This window comes from Colobus angolensis, unplaced genomic scaffold, assembly GCF_000951035.1.
Source record: "Colobus angolensis palliatus isolate OR3802 unplaced genomic scaffold, Cang.pa_1.0 Scaffold5, whole genome shotgun sequence".
In the NCBI taxonomy this organism is placed as follows: Eukaryota; Metazoa; Chordata; class Mammalia; order Primates; family Cercopithecidae; genus Colobus; species Colobus angolensis.
The window spans coordinates 34353940-34373963 of NW_012118487.1; the positions used below are offsets into that span (position 1 = coordinate 34353940).

The 20024-nt window shown below is 38.7% G+C and overlaps 1 protein-coding gene across 1 annotated transcript in view; it reads right to left on the reverse strand.

Annotated features, from left to right (window-relative positions):
* The window catches only part of KIAA0922 (KIAA0922 ortholog), a 170202-nt gene that overhangs the window by 41499 nt on the left and 108679 nt on the right, over positions 1–20024 (reverse strand). The window contains exons 7-18 of the mRNA XM_011959776.1: positions 16021–16098; positions 15370–15523; positions 13705–13763; positions 13257–13365; positions 11674–11767; positions 10992–11145; positions 10206–10376; positions 8731–8800; positions 7513–7630; positions 5308–5449; positions 3927–4036; positions 2645–2717 (exon numbers count right to left, since the gene is read on the reverse strand). Of these exons, the coding sequence (XP_011815166.1) occupies positions 2645–2717; positions 3927–4036; positions 5308–5449; positions 7513–7630; positions 8731–8800; positions 10206–10376; positions 10992–11145; positions 11674–11767; positions 13257–13365; positions 13705–13763; positions 15370–15523; positions 16021–16098 (1332 nt within the window). The remainder of the gene's footprint in view (positions 1–2644; positions 2718–3926; positions 4037–5307; positions 5450–7512; positions 7631–8730; positions 8801–10205; positions 10377–10991; positions 11146–11673; positions 11768–13256; positions 13366–13704; positions 13764–15369; positions 15524–16020; positions 16099–20024) is intronic.

Here is a 20024-nt window from a genome sequence, read left to right on the forward strand (position 1 = left end):
GAATGGCGTGAACCCGGCAGGCGGAGCTTGCAGTGAGCTGAGATCCGGCCACAGTACTCCAGCCTGGGCGACAGAGCGAGACTCCGCCTCAAAAACAAACAAACAAACAAACAAAACTTGTGCTCTAAATTCAGTACCCAAGGTTTAATTTTTTTATCTTTTTGTTAAGTGGACTTTCCCTCTTTCCACTGCTTTTTCTAGCTCCATCTCACTAAAAACAATGCATAATTTCTTAGAGCTATTATATAATCTGAAGAATATTATTTCTCTTTGTTTTTAACTTTTAATTTTATCTTTCAATTATTGCTAGTGTTACCCATGCCACCTGAAAAAAAGAAACAGTAATAGTATTTGATTATCTGATTCATTTTTATTAGAATTATAAACTCCATGAAGGAATAACCCCTGTTTTATGCATGTAATATGAATACTGAATTTAAAAGATGCTGACTTTTGGTGTTAAACTTACAGTAAAAATAGCACCTCTATTATTTAAACGGTTCTTATATGCCAGGCACTGACATTTTTAGGGTATATAAAAAATTCCAATGCTCTTAACCAAAGGAACTATATTTCTAAAAGCAAATCAGCAAAATCAAAATGCAGGAAGCCTTTCTTTACATGACGAAGAATTCTAATAACAATTTTGAGTTAAATTTTTTTTTTTTTTTTTTTTTGAGACGGAGTCTCGCTCTGTCACCCAGGCTGGAGTGCAGTGGCGCAATCTCGGCTCACTGCAAGCTCCGCCTCCCGGGTTTACGCCATTCTCCTGCCTCAGCCTCCGGAGTAGCTGGGACTACAGGCGCCCACCATCTCGCCTGGCTAGTTTTTTGTATTTTTTAGTAGAGACGGGGTTTCACCGTGTAGGCCAGGATGGTCTCGATCTCCTGACCTCGTGATCCACCCCTCTCGGCCTCCCTAAGTGCTGGGATTACAGGCTTGAGCCACCGCGCCCGGCCGAGTTAAATTTTAACTCAGTGTTTTCAAGGCACTGATATTAACTATTCTTTTCATCAATGTCATAAATTAACAATAGCAATAATTTCCCTTATCCCAAAATGTATAATATTTCTTGGGAAAAATATTCTGTCATAGATAAAAACTTTTTCCAAATGAGTCGTATCATTTATTCACATCTAAATAGAATATTTAGATTTAAAATAAATGGGCATTTATTTTAAATAGATTTTCATTTAATAGAATTGAAATTTATTCAATTTCAATGAGAATGAGAAATGAGAATTCATTTAATAGAATAGAATTTCAAGATGTCGTGACTGAATACCAGTGAGGCAAGATATCACTTAGTATTTTGGACTAATTATCTTGAATAGCCTTGAAGACCTCCTGGTAGAGAAACCGAGATGGAGAGAGAGGGGCAGGCTCACTAACAAGAGTAAGACCACACCTGGGTGCAAGGCTTCACCCCCCCTCCCCGCACCAATGCTGCCTCAACACGTAAGAAAAGAAAGGAGAGTCTGTGGCAATGGGTTACCTGTGGTCTTCCTCCTTCTGTTATTGAAATTAATCTAGAGCCAACAGTATATTTTTGGAGGGATAAAGATAAAGAAGAAAATACTCAAGGCGCTTAAATGTGTATGTGTAGTAAAAAGAGTTATCTGCATATGTGAGTTTATATGTATATGTATGCATTTTTTGTCAACAGATGTTCTACTTTTGAATTGATATGAAACACAGAATACCTGCAAGGCCAACACTCAGCTAGACACAAATAGCCATGGAATGACTGAGTGGAAACTGAGAAGTAAGGCTGCCAAGTCCCCAGGCAAACAGCATCTTCACCGCATGACATGTTTACTCCTACTCCTAAGTATTTGGGCAAGACCTCATGATTGCCACAGGCTTAAGAATTTTAGAGTAGTCCTTTCTTATAGATAGAGTAAACATCACAGAAATTGGGTGACTTGCTAAAAACAGGAACACAGTTTAGTAAGAAAAGATTTTTTAAAATGTATTTGTTTTTACCTTACCTTGCCTTAAAAAAGAATTTGAGGGCCAAGGAATCAAGAGAATTATAAATTCTGGGGTCTCGAGTTTCATGGTTTTCTACAAAGCTCTGTTCAACTGTTATTTCTTTACTCACATGATTCTAAATCATCAAATTAAAATGATTTAGAGCTAACATAAACCCAGCTCCCATTGCATTAGTTAACTGGAAAAATCTGCTATGCACTGTTAATACCTGGAGAATAAAAATAAAAGAGCCATATATAGTACGTAAAAGACATTTTAGGCCAGGCACGGTGGCTCAAGCCTGTAATCCCAGCACTTTGGGAGGCCGAGATGGGCGGATCACGAGGTCAGGAGATCAAGACCATCCTGGCTAACATGGTGAAACCCCGTCTCTAATAAAAAATACAAAAACTAGCCGGGCGAGGTGGCGGGCGCCTGTAGTCCCAGCTACTCGGGAGGCCGAGGCAGGAGAATGGCATAAACCCGGGAGGCAGAGCTTGCAGTGAGCTGAGATCCGGCCACTGCATTCCAGCCTGGGTGACAGAGCGAGACTCCGTCTCAAAAAAAAAAAAAAAAAAAAAAGACATTTTAAACATAAATCAGTGAGGCCCATATGCTCATGTGTCTAGTTTGTCGGCATTCTTTTTTCTGTGTTAGGATAACATCCTACCAGGTAAGGGCAAGCTTCAGTGAGCTGGAATTCACCAGTTGTGAAATTAATCATCTGCATATCAGTGCCAAACCTATAAGGAAAAAAGTAAATGTTTAAAATAGCACTCACATCTGCCAATAAAAAAGGTTTAATAAGTGTGTGCACACATAGACATTTATACATAGGTGAGTACATGCTTGTGCACACACATACACACAAAATTCATCCCGTCCTGTCACCACTGTGTCCCAGGTCCATCCCACATTCCCACACCCATATCTGCCATACTGTCAGTGATCAATAAATACTGCTAAATGAATGACTTTGGCATCACAGGATATAAGGAAGCAGATGGTGACAGAAGCTCTAAATACAAAGCAATTTTTTTGGAAAAAAAAAATGACTCTCAACCAAAGGCAATTTTATCCCACAGGAAATACTGGGCGACGTCTGGAAACATTTTTGGCTGTCACAGCTGGGGAGGTCCTGCGGGCAACTAGTGGGTAGAAGCCAGGAACAACGCTAAACATCCTTTGACACACAAGATGGCCCCTCCCGCCCCCACCAAACAGAATGGTAGAACCATCTGGTCCAAATACCAATACTGCGGAAGCTGAGAAACCCTGGGATAAGGGTGGATCTTACTAAACGAGAAGCTGGAAACATTCTAAGTAAAACTGTGATTGTGTGAAAATAAGATATAACAGACATGAACTAATTATCATCTCTTCCTGTTTAGTGCTAGACAAGAATATACATTAAACCCTCTGCATCTGCAGGTCCCAAACCAGCAGGTTCAACCAACCAGAGGTGGAGAACCCTCAAATAAGGAGGGCCAATTTTTCCATCAATGGTTTTACAGGACTTGAACATCCTTGGGATTTTAGTATCCGAGGGGTCCTGTGGCCAATTGCCCTGCAGATATGGAGGGCCAACTGGACTAAAACACTAAACTTATTTATGCTGCCCAGAAATCACCATGATTGCGAGTCTAAATGTTAGGAGTATATGTGAAGAAAAAATGATGATATAGGTTCCCTCGCTAAAGAGAAGGATGTTCTGTTGGCTAGTGGACTTCACGCAGTAACACTGAAGATGCCACATAAAACAGAGGGCCAGGTAGTGCCATTAAATCACACGCACAAGGGGCAGGATGCCCAAAGTCCATGAGCTAATGGGTTAATACTGTGTCCACATCCACACACAGGTCCTGGTTGAAATACTGTAGGACATTAAGTAATTCTAAGTCTTCCCAGTACTTCCCAAACTGCCTCTCAGAAAAAAAAAAAAGTCTTCATACCATCTGTGGAGCAGGTGTACTAGGGCTTCGGGTTTAGGGTACAAGGAGAGAGGCAGGAGCTGCAAGGAGACCGGCCAAGAGGACGGGTTCTGCACCACAAAGTACTTTACCTAGGTGTGAGGAAAGAAAAGTTAAAACCCTGAGAGGGACACCGCATCCCTCCTGAGATATTCTGGCCAAAAAAAGCATAACCTAATCACGAGGAAACATCACGTAACTCCAATCAAGAAACATCACAGGAAATAAATGGCCAGCACGCTTCAAAAATGTGTATGTCATAAAAGGCAAAGAACGGCTGGGGAAGATTAAAGGAGACTAAAAAGACCTGCCAATGAAATGAGAAATCCTGGACTGGATTCCGAACTAGAAAAAAAAATGCTGTAAAGTATGACAGTGGGATCTCTGAAAACACTTGATCTACATATACTGTATATATGTAGTATATATACTTATATACTGTGTATTTATATACCATTTATATACCATAGATTAAATAACACCATCATTTTCTGATTTTGATCATTATACTCTGGCTCAGAAAAAAGCCCTTGTTCTTAAATAATTCACACTGAAAGTTAGAGGTAAGAGGGTGTAACGTCTGACACTCAGATGGTTCACAAAGATACGTGTATGCAAAAAGAGAATGTTCAAGCAAGTGTGGCAAACATTAAAAATTGAGAAATGTTTGCAAAAAGATTCTTTTCTTTTTGCAAGCTCCTGATTTTCTCTTTGGGAGCTCCTGATATACTACCCTTGAAACTTTTCTCTAAGTTGAAATCATTTAAAAATAAAAAGTTAAAAACCGGCCTGAGGATGTCATCCCCAAGAAAATCTATGGGCACCTGATATGGCATACATTATAATTCACGTCATGTGTGGTATAGAGTTCTTAGCCAGGAGACACAAATGGAAGTCTGCTGGAGGCACCTCCTTCTCTTTGCCCAGTCTTCCTGCCACCAGCGCTGGACGAGAGAGGCACAGACAAGCACTGAAGCCAACACGCTAAGGATGGACAGTAGACAGGGAGAAAAGCCTCAGTCCCTGATGGCATCCCAGAGAGCACAACCTGACTTCCTCTGGACTTCTGTCCTTTGAGCTTCTTGTTATAAAATGACTCCTAATTAAGCCAGTCAAGATTTTCTCTGTTGTTTGCAGTAGAGTATTTTGTTAATTGACACATTTATGGAGTGTACATTCAATTCAAAGTCTATTTGTTTCATGCGTTTTCAGTCTGCTTAGAGTTTTACTGCTCATCTAGTTCTTTTGACATCTCCTTCATTTTGGCTTTGAAATAGTAGCTCTAGGTGGAAAATCCGGTACTCTGAAAACCCAAGCACTGGGGAGTCACTGACAAAGAGATGGAAAGACACACGGTCCTCACCACGCTGCTCCTAAGGGCAGTTGCGCTGAAGTTTAACACGAGGCCAGGCTCTGCAACCAAACGAGGCAAAAAGAAAACAAAGGACTCTGACTCCTTGGATTTCTTCAAGTGAGCAAATCGAGTGGTTCCCAAAACATTCCTCCTGTTTTAATTGATAAAGAAACTATTATGAAAAATAATTTTGATATTTAAAAATTTAATATTTAATAATTTTGTTATTTAGGGAAATCACTAAATACTATTCCCACTTAAACGAAAAGGGCTCTTGGGGAAATGGTTTACTCTAGGTCTGGGGATGGGAAAGTACAAGATTGACCCTACAAAGCCCTGTTTTACTAGAAAGCAAGGAAGCACTCAAACAACAACAGGAACATTTCAAGGGACCACACAAGCCAGCCGAAGAGCTCCTACCAGCCAAATTTGGAACAATTTATCATCAAAAATTATAGTGATGGTAAGAGAGTACAACACTGCAACTAAAGAATCAGAGTGATGCTTAAAAGCAAGAGAAACACTCTTTTAGAAAAAAAAAAAAATCTGCCAATAAATGTAGAATGAACAAAATAATCAGAAACATCATTCTGCAGCCATTAGTCTAACAACTGATTCCAGCAAGGATTATCAATAAATACTAAAACCATGGGATGAAACATCCTTAGGGAACAGGGCATTTATATGGCAATTTATCAAATTGTCACAGCACAGATTTATTAATTATACAAGGAAAAAGGTATGTACAATGGAGAGTTCTGTCACTCATCACCTAAACCAAGTGACTCAACTTAGCAATGCCAGTAATGGAACAAACTGACATTTATGTACCTCCTGATGAGACGAAATAATACAGACACAAGTTCAACCAGGTAACTCATATTCTTGCAAAAACTTTTAACCAGATCATGAACTTGAGGAAGCAAACAGAAAAATTCAGAGTGTGGAATGTTTTATAAAACAACTGGCCTGAACTTTTGAAAAGTATCAACATGATGAAAGATGATGAAAGGTAGGAACACTAGTCTAAAGAAAACCAAGAAAACATGACAACCAAATGCAATGCGTGGCCTTTAAATGGACTCTGGATTCAAAGAAAAGATAAAGAAAAAAGCAGCTATAATGAACACTACTGGATTAACTAGGGAAAATTTTTAACACAGACTGTATATTAAACAATATAATTATATGAATGTCAAGTTTGTTGGGTATGCAACGGTAGTATAGTTAGATACAAGAAAATATGCTCCTTAGGAAATAAAGAATTTCCTAATAAAGTATTGAGAGTTGAAGTATGACATTTACAGCTCACTTTCAATGACTCGGCAAAAGTCTGTGTGTGTGTGTTTCTATGTGTGTGTGTACACATATAGAGAGAAATAAAGCAAAAGTGATAAGATGTGACCATCTGGTGAACAAAATCTAGATGAGGAATATCTGAGAATTCACTGTACTATCAACTTCTGAGGTTTGAAATTTGTCAAAATTAAAAGTGGAGAGAAGTATCAATCACTAGAAACTAAGGACTGTAATATCAATAAAATACTGTGTGCAGTCGTTGGCCCTTATGCAGAGTTTTGCTTTCTAAAGTTTCAGTTACCTGTGATCAACCGGGGTCTGAAACTATTAAGCAAAAAATTCCAGAAATAATTCCTAACTTTTATATTACACACAGTACTGAGTAGCATGATGAAAGTTCAAGCTGCCCCACTCCATCTTGTCTGGGACATGCAAACCATCCCTCTGCCCAGCATATCCACACTGGATCCACTACCTGCCTGCTAGTCACTTAGTAGCCATCTCAGTCATCAGGTCAACTGTCCTGGCATCACAGTGCTTTTGTTCAAGTAGCCCTTACTTGACTTAATAATGGCTTTAAAGTGCAAGAACAGTGATGCTGACAATTGAAATATGCCAAAGAGAAGCCATAAAATGCTTCCTTTTACCCAAAAAGGTGAAAAGTTGTTGACTTAATAGAAAAAAATTGTATGCTGAGACTGCTAAGATTTACAGTAAGAAAGAATCTTCTATTTGTGAAATTATGATAAAGGAAAAATAAATTCATGCATCGTATATAGGGTTTGCTACAGTTTCAGGCATCCATGGTGGGGTTGGGGGGTGGGGGGTCTTAGAATGTATCCCCACAGGTAAGGAGGGACTACCATAACAGTGTCTCCCCACTACTGAACAAAAAAGAAGACAGTGGAGACATACTTGCAGACGTCATCATTTTTATATTTCTTCCATCTTTCATACAATTTATTTGCAAGTTCAGAATCCACATCCCAAGTAGACTGATCAAGAGAAAGGCTCCCATTCCAATTAGGATTTCCTAAAAATTAGATCAGATTTCATATTTAGATTTACAGAAAACATAATTCACTTAAGTAAATAATGCCAAGGGCTGAATATTAAACTTCTTAAACCGAGAGGACTGTAGGGTTAATAAATGCCACCTGTGTCCTCTGCTGCTTATTAATCAAAAGTCCCTCTAACTCAATGGTAAATGATATCAAATTAAAGAAACATGTCGTAAAACAAAACTAAATCGAATTATGTAAAGGTAATAACGTAAAAGACACATGGCTCATGAATACAGCCTGAAACAAAATTACACTTGGAACATTTTTAACAGCTTTAAATCTAAAATGTGAAACTCCTTCCACACACATGCTAATCATCAACAAGTCCTCCAGGTCACCATCTAGAGTGCTGAGGGAAAACAGTAGTTCTTGAAAGGGGGCACAGACCAGGAGGCGATCCTAGAGAAGGTGCATGTTTATAACTGGTCTATTGTTCACCTCATTCTACCAACAGATTTGTTCTGTCTTGCTAAGGAGGGTATCAGGAAGGAGAGGTGAGAATCTTTAAAAAAAAAAAAAAAAAAAAAAACTATACTTTAAAACTCTCCTTAAATATCTTTATAAATCAAGACAAAAACAAACAAACAAAAAAACACCAAAAAAAACCCCAAAACAAGAAACAGCTTGTACCTCAACACTAAGGCCCTTCAGTCTCAAATCACAACCAGCACCCTCTGCAAGATGTTTACACTCCTATAACTTAAGTCCTCAAATACAATTCCAAGTTATTTTTACTAACTTCTAGTCAGTTCTTTTACAAAAGAATCAGAATCTTCCAATTTTTCCTATGGGTGCTATGATGATCAAACAATGTTATTTGAAAACAAAATCCCTTGCGGAAGTAAAAGCTACTAGATAATAAGGGGGCATTCTTTATACAAGTACCCCAGGTGTTTCTGGAGGGTTCTTAACAATTTTAAGTCATTCTGTTAATGATCATCCTCTCTACAGAATATGATGCAATTACCTTTATAGAACTAATTATTCCATTGACAAATGCTAATTTTCCTCACTACTTCCCATCCCCCAAACTAGAGTTCTACAGAAAGCCTAAGGGCAAAATACTTACCTGCTTTTGATTTTCCCATGAAATAATGCATGCCACAATGTGCTATCACTTCAAAACCCAGACTCCCTTCCTAGATTGAAAAGTAATATATGAATAACTTCAAACACAGCACTAAACATAAAAATCCCAATGCACTAAAATTCAAAGCAGACATTGGGGCCTGCACCTCAGTGAACTTCCCTTTAACCACGAGCCAAAAAGTTACTTTCTAATTTTTTAGAGATTTTCAGAGAAATCCGAACTGTCTCTCCCTAGGAGGGTTACTGAGTGGATTCTGCACACACAATAATCAATGACAAGAATGACCCCTGGGCCCACAAGGCACGAAATTGCCATCTGAATGAAAGATTATGATCACATGGCTGCACTGAGGCCTGGGCAACAGAGACCCTAGCTGTAAAAAAAAAAAAAATTTTTTTTAAAGATTAAATTAGTCTCAGGACATTCTCGGGGTTAGAGGTTTTGTTTTTGTTTTTGTTTTTTAACTGAACCCTAATCTTCTGGGAAACAGTATGCTGATCTATAACTCCTAGCTATTCAGGACATGTAATTTCCCATTTCCTACAGGTATGGAGAGTACAGACACATGACTTCCACATACATCTGAAACCTGCCTGCTGCTCTCACAGTCACTCTGCTGATATGCATCTCTTGAACAGAAAAAAAAAAATTTCTAAGAAACCATCCCTGCTCGAAATATGGATAAATGGAATTAACCTGACACTCTGTTTAATTTTAGAATTCCTAGCTGCACGCTTTCAGCTAGTTAAGCATGAGACATTTCTAACTATGAAAGATCCATACTATAAGTGAGAAAAAAATAAAGATGGTTGCATGAATGTTGCATAGAAAAACCAGAACCCAGAGTTATACAAAATAGCTTGGAGCAAAAAGAAGCAAAAATAATAACCAAATGAAAAGAAATAAATATTAAAGAAAAAAGAGACATATTTAAGACAGTCTAAATTAAATACAATTTACCCAGATTTTAGAAAGCATTTTCTTAATTGTGAATCTTTTCAGGCTTTAGACTTGGCCCACTAAGGAAATTCAAGGATTACGAGCAACTGAGAGTCACTTAGAAGAGATCCAAATAAAGCATTTAACAATCTAATTTATTAAGTCATTACAAGTATGTACTAAAAACCAAACTGTGTTTTCTATCGCTAACACATATTCGTTGCTCTACAAATTTTGGAAATAAATGAAAATGATATCTATTAATCTATTGGTCATGCCTTATTTCATTCAGAACTTCAAATTACTTTATAAAAAAAGAAAACTCTTTCCAAATAAAGATTTCTATGTCTGAACAATTTATCATCCAAGAGTGGCCTGGTAATACCCACCCTTCAGTTTCTTAGCCTTAAAGAACATGAGCTTAACCCAGTTAATAAAACTCAAGCACTAAAGATTAATAAAAAGCAACAGTAATTAAGAAAACTGTAACACACATACAGTATTGTAGAAAATACCTTGGTTGGTGCTGAATAAATCTGTAGAGGTATTGCAAAAATGGCACCTATGTTTGTAGTCAAAAATACATTGGTGAATAGATTTATGGCAATGTCTTTAACAGCAAGTTTCAAAGAAAATATATTCCAACAGCCTGGAGGTAGAAATAAAGGGCCAGTGAAATTCAGAATCTAAAAAGAAAAGAAGCAAGAGAAATTACTTTTCCTAACACTAATTATGATTAAAATCATTATAAAGTATGATGCTAACGTTCTTCTATATTTCAGAAAGTATGACTTTACTCAGTTATTTCCAGATCAAAATTTGCAATATTTTTATAGAAATGATAGGTTACAAATAATGCTTAAAGATGACACTGTTTTAAGTTTCACAAAAATAATCTTGAAATTTCAGTAAGTGATATTTTGCCAAAAAAAACCCTACTATTTTAACATGAACCAGGCTCATTTTAACTAAATATAACCTTTTTAGAACAAACCATATACATAATATTTTTGAATAATGTTAAGAGCAAATATTTTGAAAGGTTATATCCTGGTCCCTTTGAGTTCTTTTAAAAATAGTTTTTTAAAAAGAGAGAAAGACGAATCTCCTAAAAGTAATTCTGAAAATGGCAAAAGAAAAATACATGTTTTAAAAATCGTAAGTTAAAATTAAAGTTTACTTAAATAATTTCATAGCATTGGAATAATTTTTATTATTTTATAGAAATAACTTCACAGCATCTGACCTTAAACAAAGCTTAAAATAAGCTAAAACTTCGGGGAAAAAAATACTACATGTACCTTTAAAATGTGCTTGGTCTCCTTGGAAACAAACACATTATTTAATACAACACCACGGTCAAAATGGTTGCGGTACCATATTGACCAAAGTCCTGATGTGTTCTCACGAGTCTCTATGTGAAACTGGGTTGCAGAAGAGTCCATTCTAAAATACCTGTGAACAGAGGACATGCATGCTATCAGCCCTGAGTGTGGGACAGCAGTCAAGTCAGCCCTCTTATGAGCCTCTAACTGCAAAAACAGGAGCATCATAAAACGTTACTAAATGAAAGCTAGCGCCAGAGACGACCTCCGCAATGACCTCCTTCAATCTTCTGGCTCACATGGGGAGCAACTGGAAGCCAGGGGGAAGCAACCAGGCTGTGTCCAGTACAGCTCACAGAGGTCATCAGGGCCAAACCAGGACCTGAAGTCAACTCACAGACACCACATGAATGTGTACTCTTTTCACACATCTGGGATGCCTGACATTGAACCTATTTCATAAACTGAATTATTTCACTTCCTTTTCCCCATTCAGCTAATATCCCTTTCACTGCCTGTTAGCAGTGCGAACGCAAGGGGCAGCAAGGCCAGAGAGAGAGAGAATCATACAAGTCATATCAGTATATTTTTAAACCATTTCTAGAGGGGAAAACAACAACAACAACGTAAGATTTCAGGGAAAGTGGAAGGAACCTACCCCTGAACCACAGCAGAGAACAGGCACGCTTTTAGTGTTGGAGTGTGTGTTGTTTTCTTCACATCTTCCATAATTCCACTGTCACAGGATGTAGCTGCTTTGTGGTATAAAGAAATAAATGTGAAGCTTAAGTTCCTTTTCTTTCATTAAGCCTGAACAAAAGACCTATGTCTTGTTTATTTATAACTTTTTATTCACTTTTCTGTCTCCATTAAAAGAGCGAATATCAGACATAAAAGGTAACTACTTTCTCAAATGTTCCCGTCATCTTCTTTGTTACCAATTATCCAGAAAGCCACACTTTTTTTTTTTTTTTTTTTTTTTTGAGACGGAGTCTTGCTCTGTCGCCCGGGCTAGAGTGCAGTGGCCGGATCTCAGCTCACTGCAAGCTCCGCCTCCCGGGTTTACGCCATTCTCCTGCCTCAGCCTCCCGAGTAGCTGGGACTACAGGCGCCCGCCACCACGCCCGGCTAGTTTTTTTGTATTTTTAGTAGAGACGGGGTTTCACCGTGTTAGCCAGGATGGTCTCGATCTCCTGACCTCGTGATCCGCCCGTCTCGGCCTCCCAAAGTGCTGGGATTACAGGCTTGAGCCACCGCGCCCGGCCAAGCCACACTTTTTAAAAGCAACTTCTTTACCAGAAATGACAAAAGCGAAAAAAGAAGCTCACTTGGCAGAGTAAGGGGGAATGTGTGGAGGCACGAGCAAGAAAGGAATAAAACCTAAAGAGCAAAAGGGAGCTGACCAGCAGAAAGTGAGCTGTATTTGAAAGCACTGCTGATTGATGAAAATAATACTTTTAAGCTCTCCTTGATTTAGGTCATAATACTAAGTCACTTGTGTTCAATTCTTAACTCTCTGATGCTAATAACCAACTTTTTTAAAGTTATATATATGGTTTTTAAAAATTCTAACACTAACAAAAAATGTGAAAATAAAGTCTACCTTTCTTCACCCTGACTCCCAATTATCTTAGAGGAGGCAGCTGTTAGCAGTTTCTCCAATATCCTTCCTGGTGTTCTGTGCACGTATAAGTACACAGATATCCTCTAAAAAAATTAAATGTACACACACTGCTCACATCACTGTCCATGCATGTTTCTGAACACCCTCTCACATCTGAACACAGATGTTCAGCTCTTCTGTCCTCACAAACACACATTTCTATAGGTACAGTTTTGAATACACACATATCTGGAGGATAAACTCTTAAAACTAGAATTAAGGATGAAAAAGCATATATGTGCATTTTGAATTTTCAGAGATTGCCAACTTTCCCTCAAAAACAGCCTGCATATTTAGACTCCCATCAAAAACATAACAGTGCTTTCCTTCCTAATCATTATCAACAGAGAATATTAAGCTTTAAACTCAAAATCCTACATATGTGGCAGAATAAAAGTGGCATCAACAATAGTTTCTACATCATACTATCTTAGAACCATTAAGGCTGGGACTTCTTGAAATCAAATGCATTCACTTCACTTTTTTGAAACCATGCCTAATCTGTAGTTGTAGAAAGAGTTGCCATGATGACAACAAGATAACAAAAGTCAAATGACAATCTGTTTAAAAATCTGTACCTTTGCAGGTAAAAGAAGCAATTTTTGTAAAGTTTGTTGTAGAAGTAGGTAGTAGTACTGGTTCAAACTGCAGAAACAGAGCATCTCTCTGTGAGAAATGGCGTATATCCTGAAACAGAAGAAAAGTCTCACGTTACTACTCTCAGCTGGGACAGTATTTATCCAGTTTGAATCAACTGTTAGAATAAATAGCACAGACCAGCCATACATAGCAACTGCTCAGCATCTGTGCCATAACCATATGGAGGGGATGCTGACAATCTTCATACAAATAGAGGTTCAAGCAAGGGCAAATGGGCTTACGTTAAAGAAAAAGAGAACACAGACAGTGCTTCTGTCTCTTCTGAGAACAGAAGCACTGTCTCTGCTCCTGAAAAACCCTCATATTTTACAATTAAATGCACACTTGCAATTTCAAAATTTACTTTAGGTAAGCATTTACAATTACCTGTATCCATATAAGGCTGTTTCCTGAATGTAATATATACATATTTACTGCTGAATCATCTGTTCAAAAGAATCAGAGTATTAAAACAGAGTATTTAATTAGAGATTAAAACAGTCATCTCATTCTCACACCTTCATGTAGTAGTAACTAAAATATCACATTACACATTTCTATAAAAAATGTTAACTTATCTCTCAAAACTGAAATCAAAACTAGGAGTTTTTTTTTTTTTTTTTTAATCACAAGAAAAAAGATCCTTATAAAAATGCCTTCCAACTTAAGCCCTCTAAATGATGAGGGACTACCAGGAGCAAAATTCTGAGTTTAGGGTCATACAATGCACTTCTGGATGAAATTAACGAACTGGATGACTTCAAATAAAGCTATGTTCTCCTGTTGATTAGAAAGCCCCTCATTTCCTCATTTAGATAACCACATTTGGAAAGAAGAAAATTCTGAGATCTTGGGTTTCAGGCTTCCTTTTAGCCCTCACCAACAGAAATGATCCCCACGGGTCAGGGATCTGCCCCACATGTATGTTCACCTGGTCGTTATGAGAATCACCAAGCACTGAGGACAGGAGAGCTCTCCTGCTGATCCAGCACTACCACAGCCAGCTCTGAAGACTGAAAGGTAAATGCTGTTTGACCAATTAAGACTGCCAAGGCAGGGCAGGCTGGCTCATGTGCTTGCAATCCCAGAACTTTGGGAGGCCAAGCGGGGAGGATTGTTTGAGCCCAGGAGTTCAAGACCATCCTGAGTAACATAGGGAGACCCTGGCTCTACAAAAAAAAAAAAAAAAAAAAAAGTTTAAAGTAGCCAGGCATAGTGGTGTGCACCTGTGGACCCAGCTACTTGGGAGGCCAAGGTGGCTGGATTGCTTGAGCCTAGGAGTTTGAGGTTGCAGTGAGCCAAGATCACATCTCTGCACTCCCGCCTGGGCTACAGAGCAAAATCCTGTCTAAAAAAAACAAAAACAGAAATAAAACCAAACAACAACAGCAACAAAAAAACAAAGAATAAAAACTATCCTTTCTTTGAATATAAATACATATATATAGTCACACTCAGAAGAGTCGTGATAACCAAAAGATACTAGTATATTCTATGTTACGAATTTCATGGATCACATAAAGTTCTTAGGAAGTTAAACAGATGAATGCATTTATTTCTGATAAGTAGGACACACATTTCCAAAGATAAAATTCATAAAACTGAACACTAAAATTCTACCGAATTTGTCAAGCATCCAGGAACAACCGCAACCTGTTAGCTATTTAAAATACAAAACAGCATGATGTGGTTAACTGAGCTTAGGCAAATCATTAAAAGTGGAACAAGAAACCCAAGACTTCAAATACTTTGTAAATATTTATATTAAACTGTCATGCCCACATAATTTGCTTACTGTCTCCAACCATCAAGAAAAATTCTTCCTAAGGAAACTCAGAGCAGTTTGCAGTTGTTACTTAACTTCTCCCCAAAATAATACAGCCTTCTTAGCAGTTGTAGGTTGAGAACCAGTTACTACTACAATCGCTTAACAATTGAAGCAAAGGTTATTTGTCGTGGTTTGCTACGATACAATCTATACATAAATGCTATATAAAACGATGATGCAGACTCATCAAAATATAATGAAAAATTTTACACATCCCACCTTACCTGAGGTCTCAGATTTATCTATAGCTACGTAAACAATAGAGAGATGATCTAACAAATCTTGTGTGTTTTCTTCAAATTCTTTCGAAGAGTTTTCCATTGTTACCATTATGCTCATTTGTAGACGCAAAACATCATCAGATTCCAGGTAACAACTCTGAGATTGGAGGAAGGAGGAAAAAAGGAAAAAAAAAAAAAAAATGTCAACTTTGTGGTTTCAAACTATAGAGGAAAGGAAAAGCATTTAACGTAATGGCACATGTATGAGAACAGAATATACTGTTTTGTGTTTTATTTTTTTTTGAGACGGAGTCTGGCTCTGTCACCCAGGCTGGAGTGCAGTGGCGCAATCTTGGCTCACTGCAAGCTCCGCCTCCCTAGTTCATGCCATTCTCCTGCCTCAGCCTCCCAAGTAGCTGGGACTACAGGCGCCCGCCACCACGCCTGGCTAAGCTTTTTGGATTTTTAGTAGAGACGGGGTTTCACCAGGTTAGCCAGGATGGTCTCAATCTCCTGACCTTGTGATCCACCCAGCTCGGCCTCCCAAAGTGCTGGGATTACAGGCGTGAGCCACTGCACCTGGCCTTGTGTTTTATTTTTAAGCAAAGAGGAAGGAAGGAGAGCAGAGAGAAAACACTACATATTTTATTTTACCTTTAATTGCTGACACACTTTATTATGTAAACTGCATTCCAGTTGTACTTGCAAGAGGCTAGTATTAGTGGTTTCTGCCTAAAAGAAGAAAAAAGGGGAAAAAGAACTTAAAAGTAAGTAAAAGGCTCAATCTCACACTAATAATAAACAATCTATCATGTATTCAGAAACTACACTTTTTCATTTATTCAATAAATATTTGAGTATGTGCTAAATGCTGGACATTATTCTTTCTAGTGGATATACAACAGTAAGCTAAACAGAGAAATCTGTTCTCAGGACTGTCACTAAGCTTACATTCTAATGAAAATTGTAAGTTCTTCCTCAGGCAACATGAAAATTCCTTATTACACCTATAAGCAGGTGAATATGTTCTAAATATACACAGGAACACTGGAGTTTGGCATTTCTAATGTTTGTTGAAAATTTTGTTTAAACACAGGAGTTTATTGTTATTTTAAAGTAGGTATACAAAGTAACAAAATTCTAAGTGTGCCTTCCGTCAGTACAATGACCTAGAAACCATGACCCTCAACTTAGACCAAAAACAAGAGAGAGAGAGAGAGATGTCCAAAATTCAGTTGACTATCATGTTGAACAGGGAAGAGCTATGGATGAAAGAGACAAAAGTATATAAAAAGAATGCAGGACTCTGTCAAATTCAAAGATCTTAACAGCCACCTGGGATGATGTCAACACATATTTAAGAAAAGGAAAATGAAAAATCCAATCAAGGGATACAACCTTGGGTAGGAGGGTGGGGGCTACAGGCATGTGAATACAGCAAAAACTTAGCGCAGTATGTGAATCTAAAAGACATGGGTTATGAGCCTTCCTCTTTCGTTAAGTTTAATGTCTCTGGCATAGTGATTCCAAAAAGGTACTCCACCCGGGAGCCATAGGCCAAACATCAAATCTCGGCAGGGTAAGAAGGCACTCTCCAAAGCCTAGGCTGGCTTAACAGTGAATATCTACTAAAAAACCCAGGAAAGATGCATTACTAAAAAGAATCACTACAATTACGTTTGTTAGATTTATAAGACTTACCCAAGTACATTATATAAGAATACATTTTAAACTACTTCAATTGTCATTCAGGCAATTAAACTAGAGAAAAAAGGAATAAGTCAGGCACAGTAGTGGTTCACGTCTGTAATCCCGGCACTTTGGGAGGCCAAAGCCGGTGGATCACTGGAGCCCAGGAGTTGGAGACCAGCCTAGGCGACATGGCAAAACCCTGTCTTGACTAGAAAAAATACCAAAATTAGCCAGGCATGGTGATGTGCGCCTGTAGTCCCAGCTACTAGGAAGGCTGTGATGGGAGGACTGATTGAGCCCAGGAGGTCAACGCTGTAGTGAGCCGTGACTCTTTTATTCTTTTTCTTAAAATATATTTTTAATGCAGTAAAAATGTTTAAGGAGTTTAAGTTTGTAAATGGGACCAAACATTAAACATTCTTTTAAAGAAATCATTGTTCATATCTGCTAGTATTCTTAAATAGAATAACATGATTTGTAAAATGAATCTAAAATCTTAACCAGTTTTTTTTTTTTTTGAGACAGCGTCTCACTCTGTTGTCCAGCTGAAGTCAGACAGTGCAATCTCGGCTCGTGCAACCTCCACCTCCCAGGCTCAAGGCAACTTCCCACCTCAGCCTCCCAGGTAGCTGGGACTACAGGCGCGTACCACCACACACGGTTAATTTGTGTATTTTTTGTAGAGATGGAGCTTCACCATGTTGCCCAGGCTGGTTTTGAACTCCTGGGCTCAAGCAATCCACCCACCTCGGCCTCCCAAAGTGCTGGGATTACAGGTGTGCACCAATACACCAGCCTGAAGAACTAGATTTTTAAATTTGTCTGTGAACAAATCCCAATATCAAAGACATAAACAGAAAAAGCCCACTTTCTGAAACTGATTTTTATTTTATTTTTTGAGACAGAGTCTTGCTCTGTCGCCCAGGATGGAGTGCAGTGGCGCGATCTCGGCTCACTGCAAGCTCCGCCTCCTGGGTTCAGGCCATTCTCCTGTCTCAGCCTCCCAATTAGCCAGGACTACAGGTGTTTGTTTTTTTTGTTTTTTTGGTTTTTTTAGTAGAGATGGGATCTCACCGTATTAACCAGGATGGTCTCGATCTCCTGACCTCATGATCCACCCACCTCGGCCTCCCAAAGTGCTGGGATTACAGGCGTGAGCCACCGTGCCCGGCCAAAAACCACTTTCATTTCACCTTCTCACTTTCCTCAAAGAAATCCATAACCAAGTCACACTGATTGTACCTCCTTCGTGAGCCCTTAAACCCACTCACTTCTCCTCTTGCTTAATACCCCAGATATCAGGGGTTGGCAAACTATGCCCGCAGGTTAAATCCAGTTTGTTGCTTGTTTTCGTAAACAAAGTTTTACTGGAACACAGCCATGCCCGTTCCGTTATGGACTGTCTACTGTTGCTTTCATGCTACGATGGCAGAGTTCAGTACTTGCAACAGAGACTGTAAAGCCCACAAAATCAAAGTAAATACTCTAACAACACTAAACTGTAGAAAAAAATTATGGTGCAGTAACTTCCTCCCAGTCTCCCTGCATCCACCTCCGCCCTTTCCTCTCCATTCTCCACACTGCATCAAGAGTGAGTTTGCCCATATATAAATCTGGTCATGCCACTATTTGTTTAAAACTCTTCAAAGACTTCTCACTTGGCAAAAGCCCCAAATCCTCTGCTGTAGCTATAAAACTCCGGCACCTGCCTAGTCTCAACCTCCCTGCGCATGCTCCAACCTCACTGGTCTAGTTTCTGCTCTGCTTGCCTCACCACCTTTGAATTTTCTGTCCCTTTGGCCTTGCACCCACTCCCCCAACCCACCCGCCTCTCCACCTAGCTAAATCTGATTTATGCTTCATGTCCCAGCTTAAATATCCCTTTCAGACACCACAGCAACTTCTACCTGACCTTTTGTAACGCTTCTCACAACAACCTGGTCAAGGTCTATCTTCCCCAGGGGATTCTAAGCATCTTGTGCTTAGAATGCACAACGCCTATCACTTCATCAGCACTCAATAAACAGCTGGTGAATGGACAGAGGCGGGCACACAGTCACAGATGCTACGGAATTGGCTTGAAAAGGGCAAGAAACAGAAAATAGTAAATGGTGCCTACAAACTAAAAGGATAACAAAAACCTGACAGTGTGTATTTCTGATCTGAAACTTTCAAAAAACGTTTGAAGAAAAAATCTCAACACACTTTTAGAGTACACATTTATAAGTTGTTTTTTTTTTTTTTAAAGAAATTGACAACAATTTAACTATGTTAAGGTCTTAACCTGACATGGCAATTCTCTACCCTACAATATTTCTTCAAATGAAAAGATGTTAAAAATTCACCATCATATTAACAGTTTTCGACATAATTAACAACCCTATTTTGCACAGTGATTTACTGTGATTTAAAGCCTAATATTTTCTCATTCTTAGTAAATCTCTGGATGGATGTAGTTATAACTTGCAATTTGAATTAAGATTCTTCTCTTAGTGAGAGGCATTTTTAAAAACCACTATTTTGTTTCATTTGCTGTAGGACATATTTCAGAATCCCACAAGAGGGAGTTCTAGCACCTCCAAACTGCCCTTTAGAAGTATGCTAATTTTTCTAAAGGAAAAAGTTTCAAGTTCATATCTGCCTTTCTCAAAAGAACAAAACAATTGGGCTGGGCGCGGTGGCCCATGCCGGTAATCCCAGCACTCTGGGAGGCCAAGGCGGACGGATCATGAGGTCAGGAGATTAACATCATCCTGGCTAACACGGTGAAACCCCATCTGTACTAAAAATACAAAAAATTAGCCGGGCATGGTGGTGGGCGCCTGTAGTCCCAGCTACTCGAGAGGCTGAGGCAGGAGAATGGCATGAACCCATGAGGCAGAGCTTGCAGTGAGCCGAGATCAGGCCACTGCACTCCAGCCTGGGTGACAGTGTGAGACTCTCCGTCTCCAAAAAAAAAAAAAAAA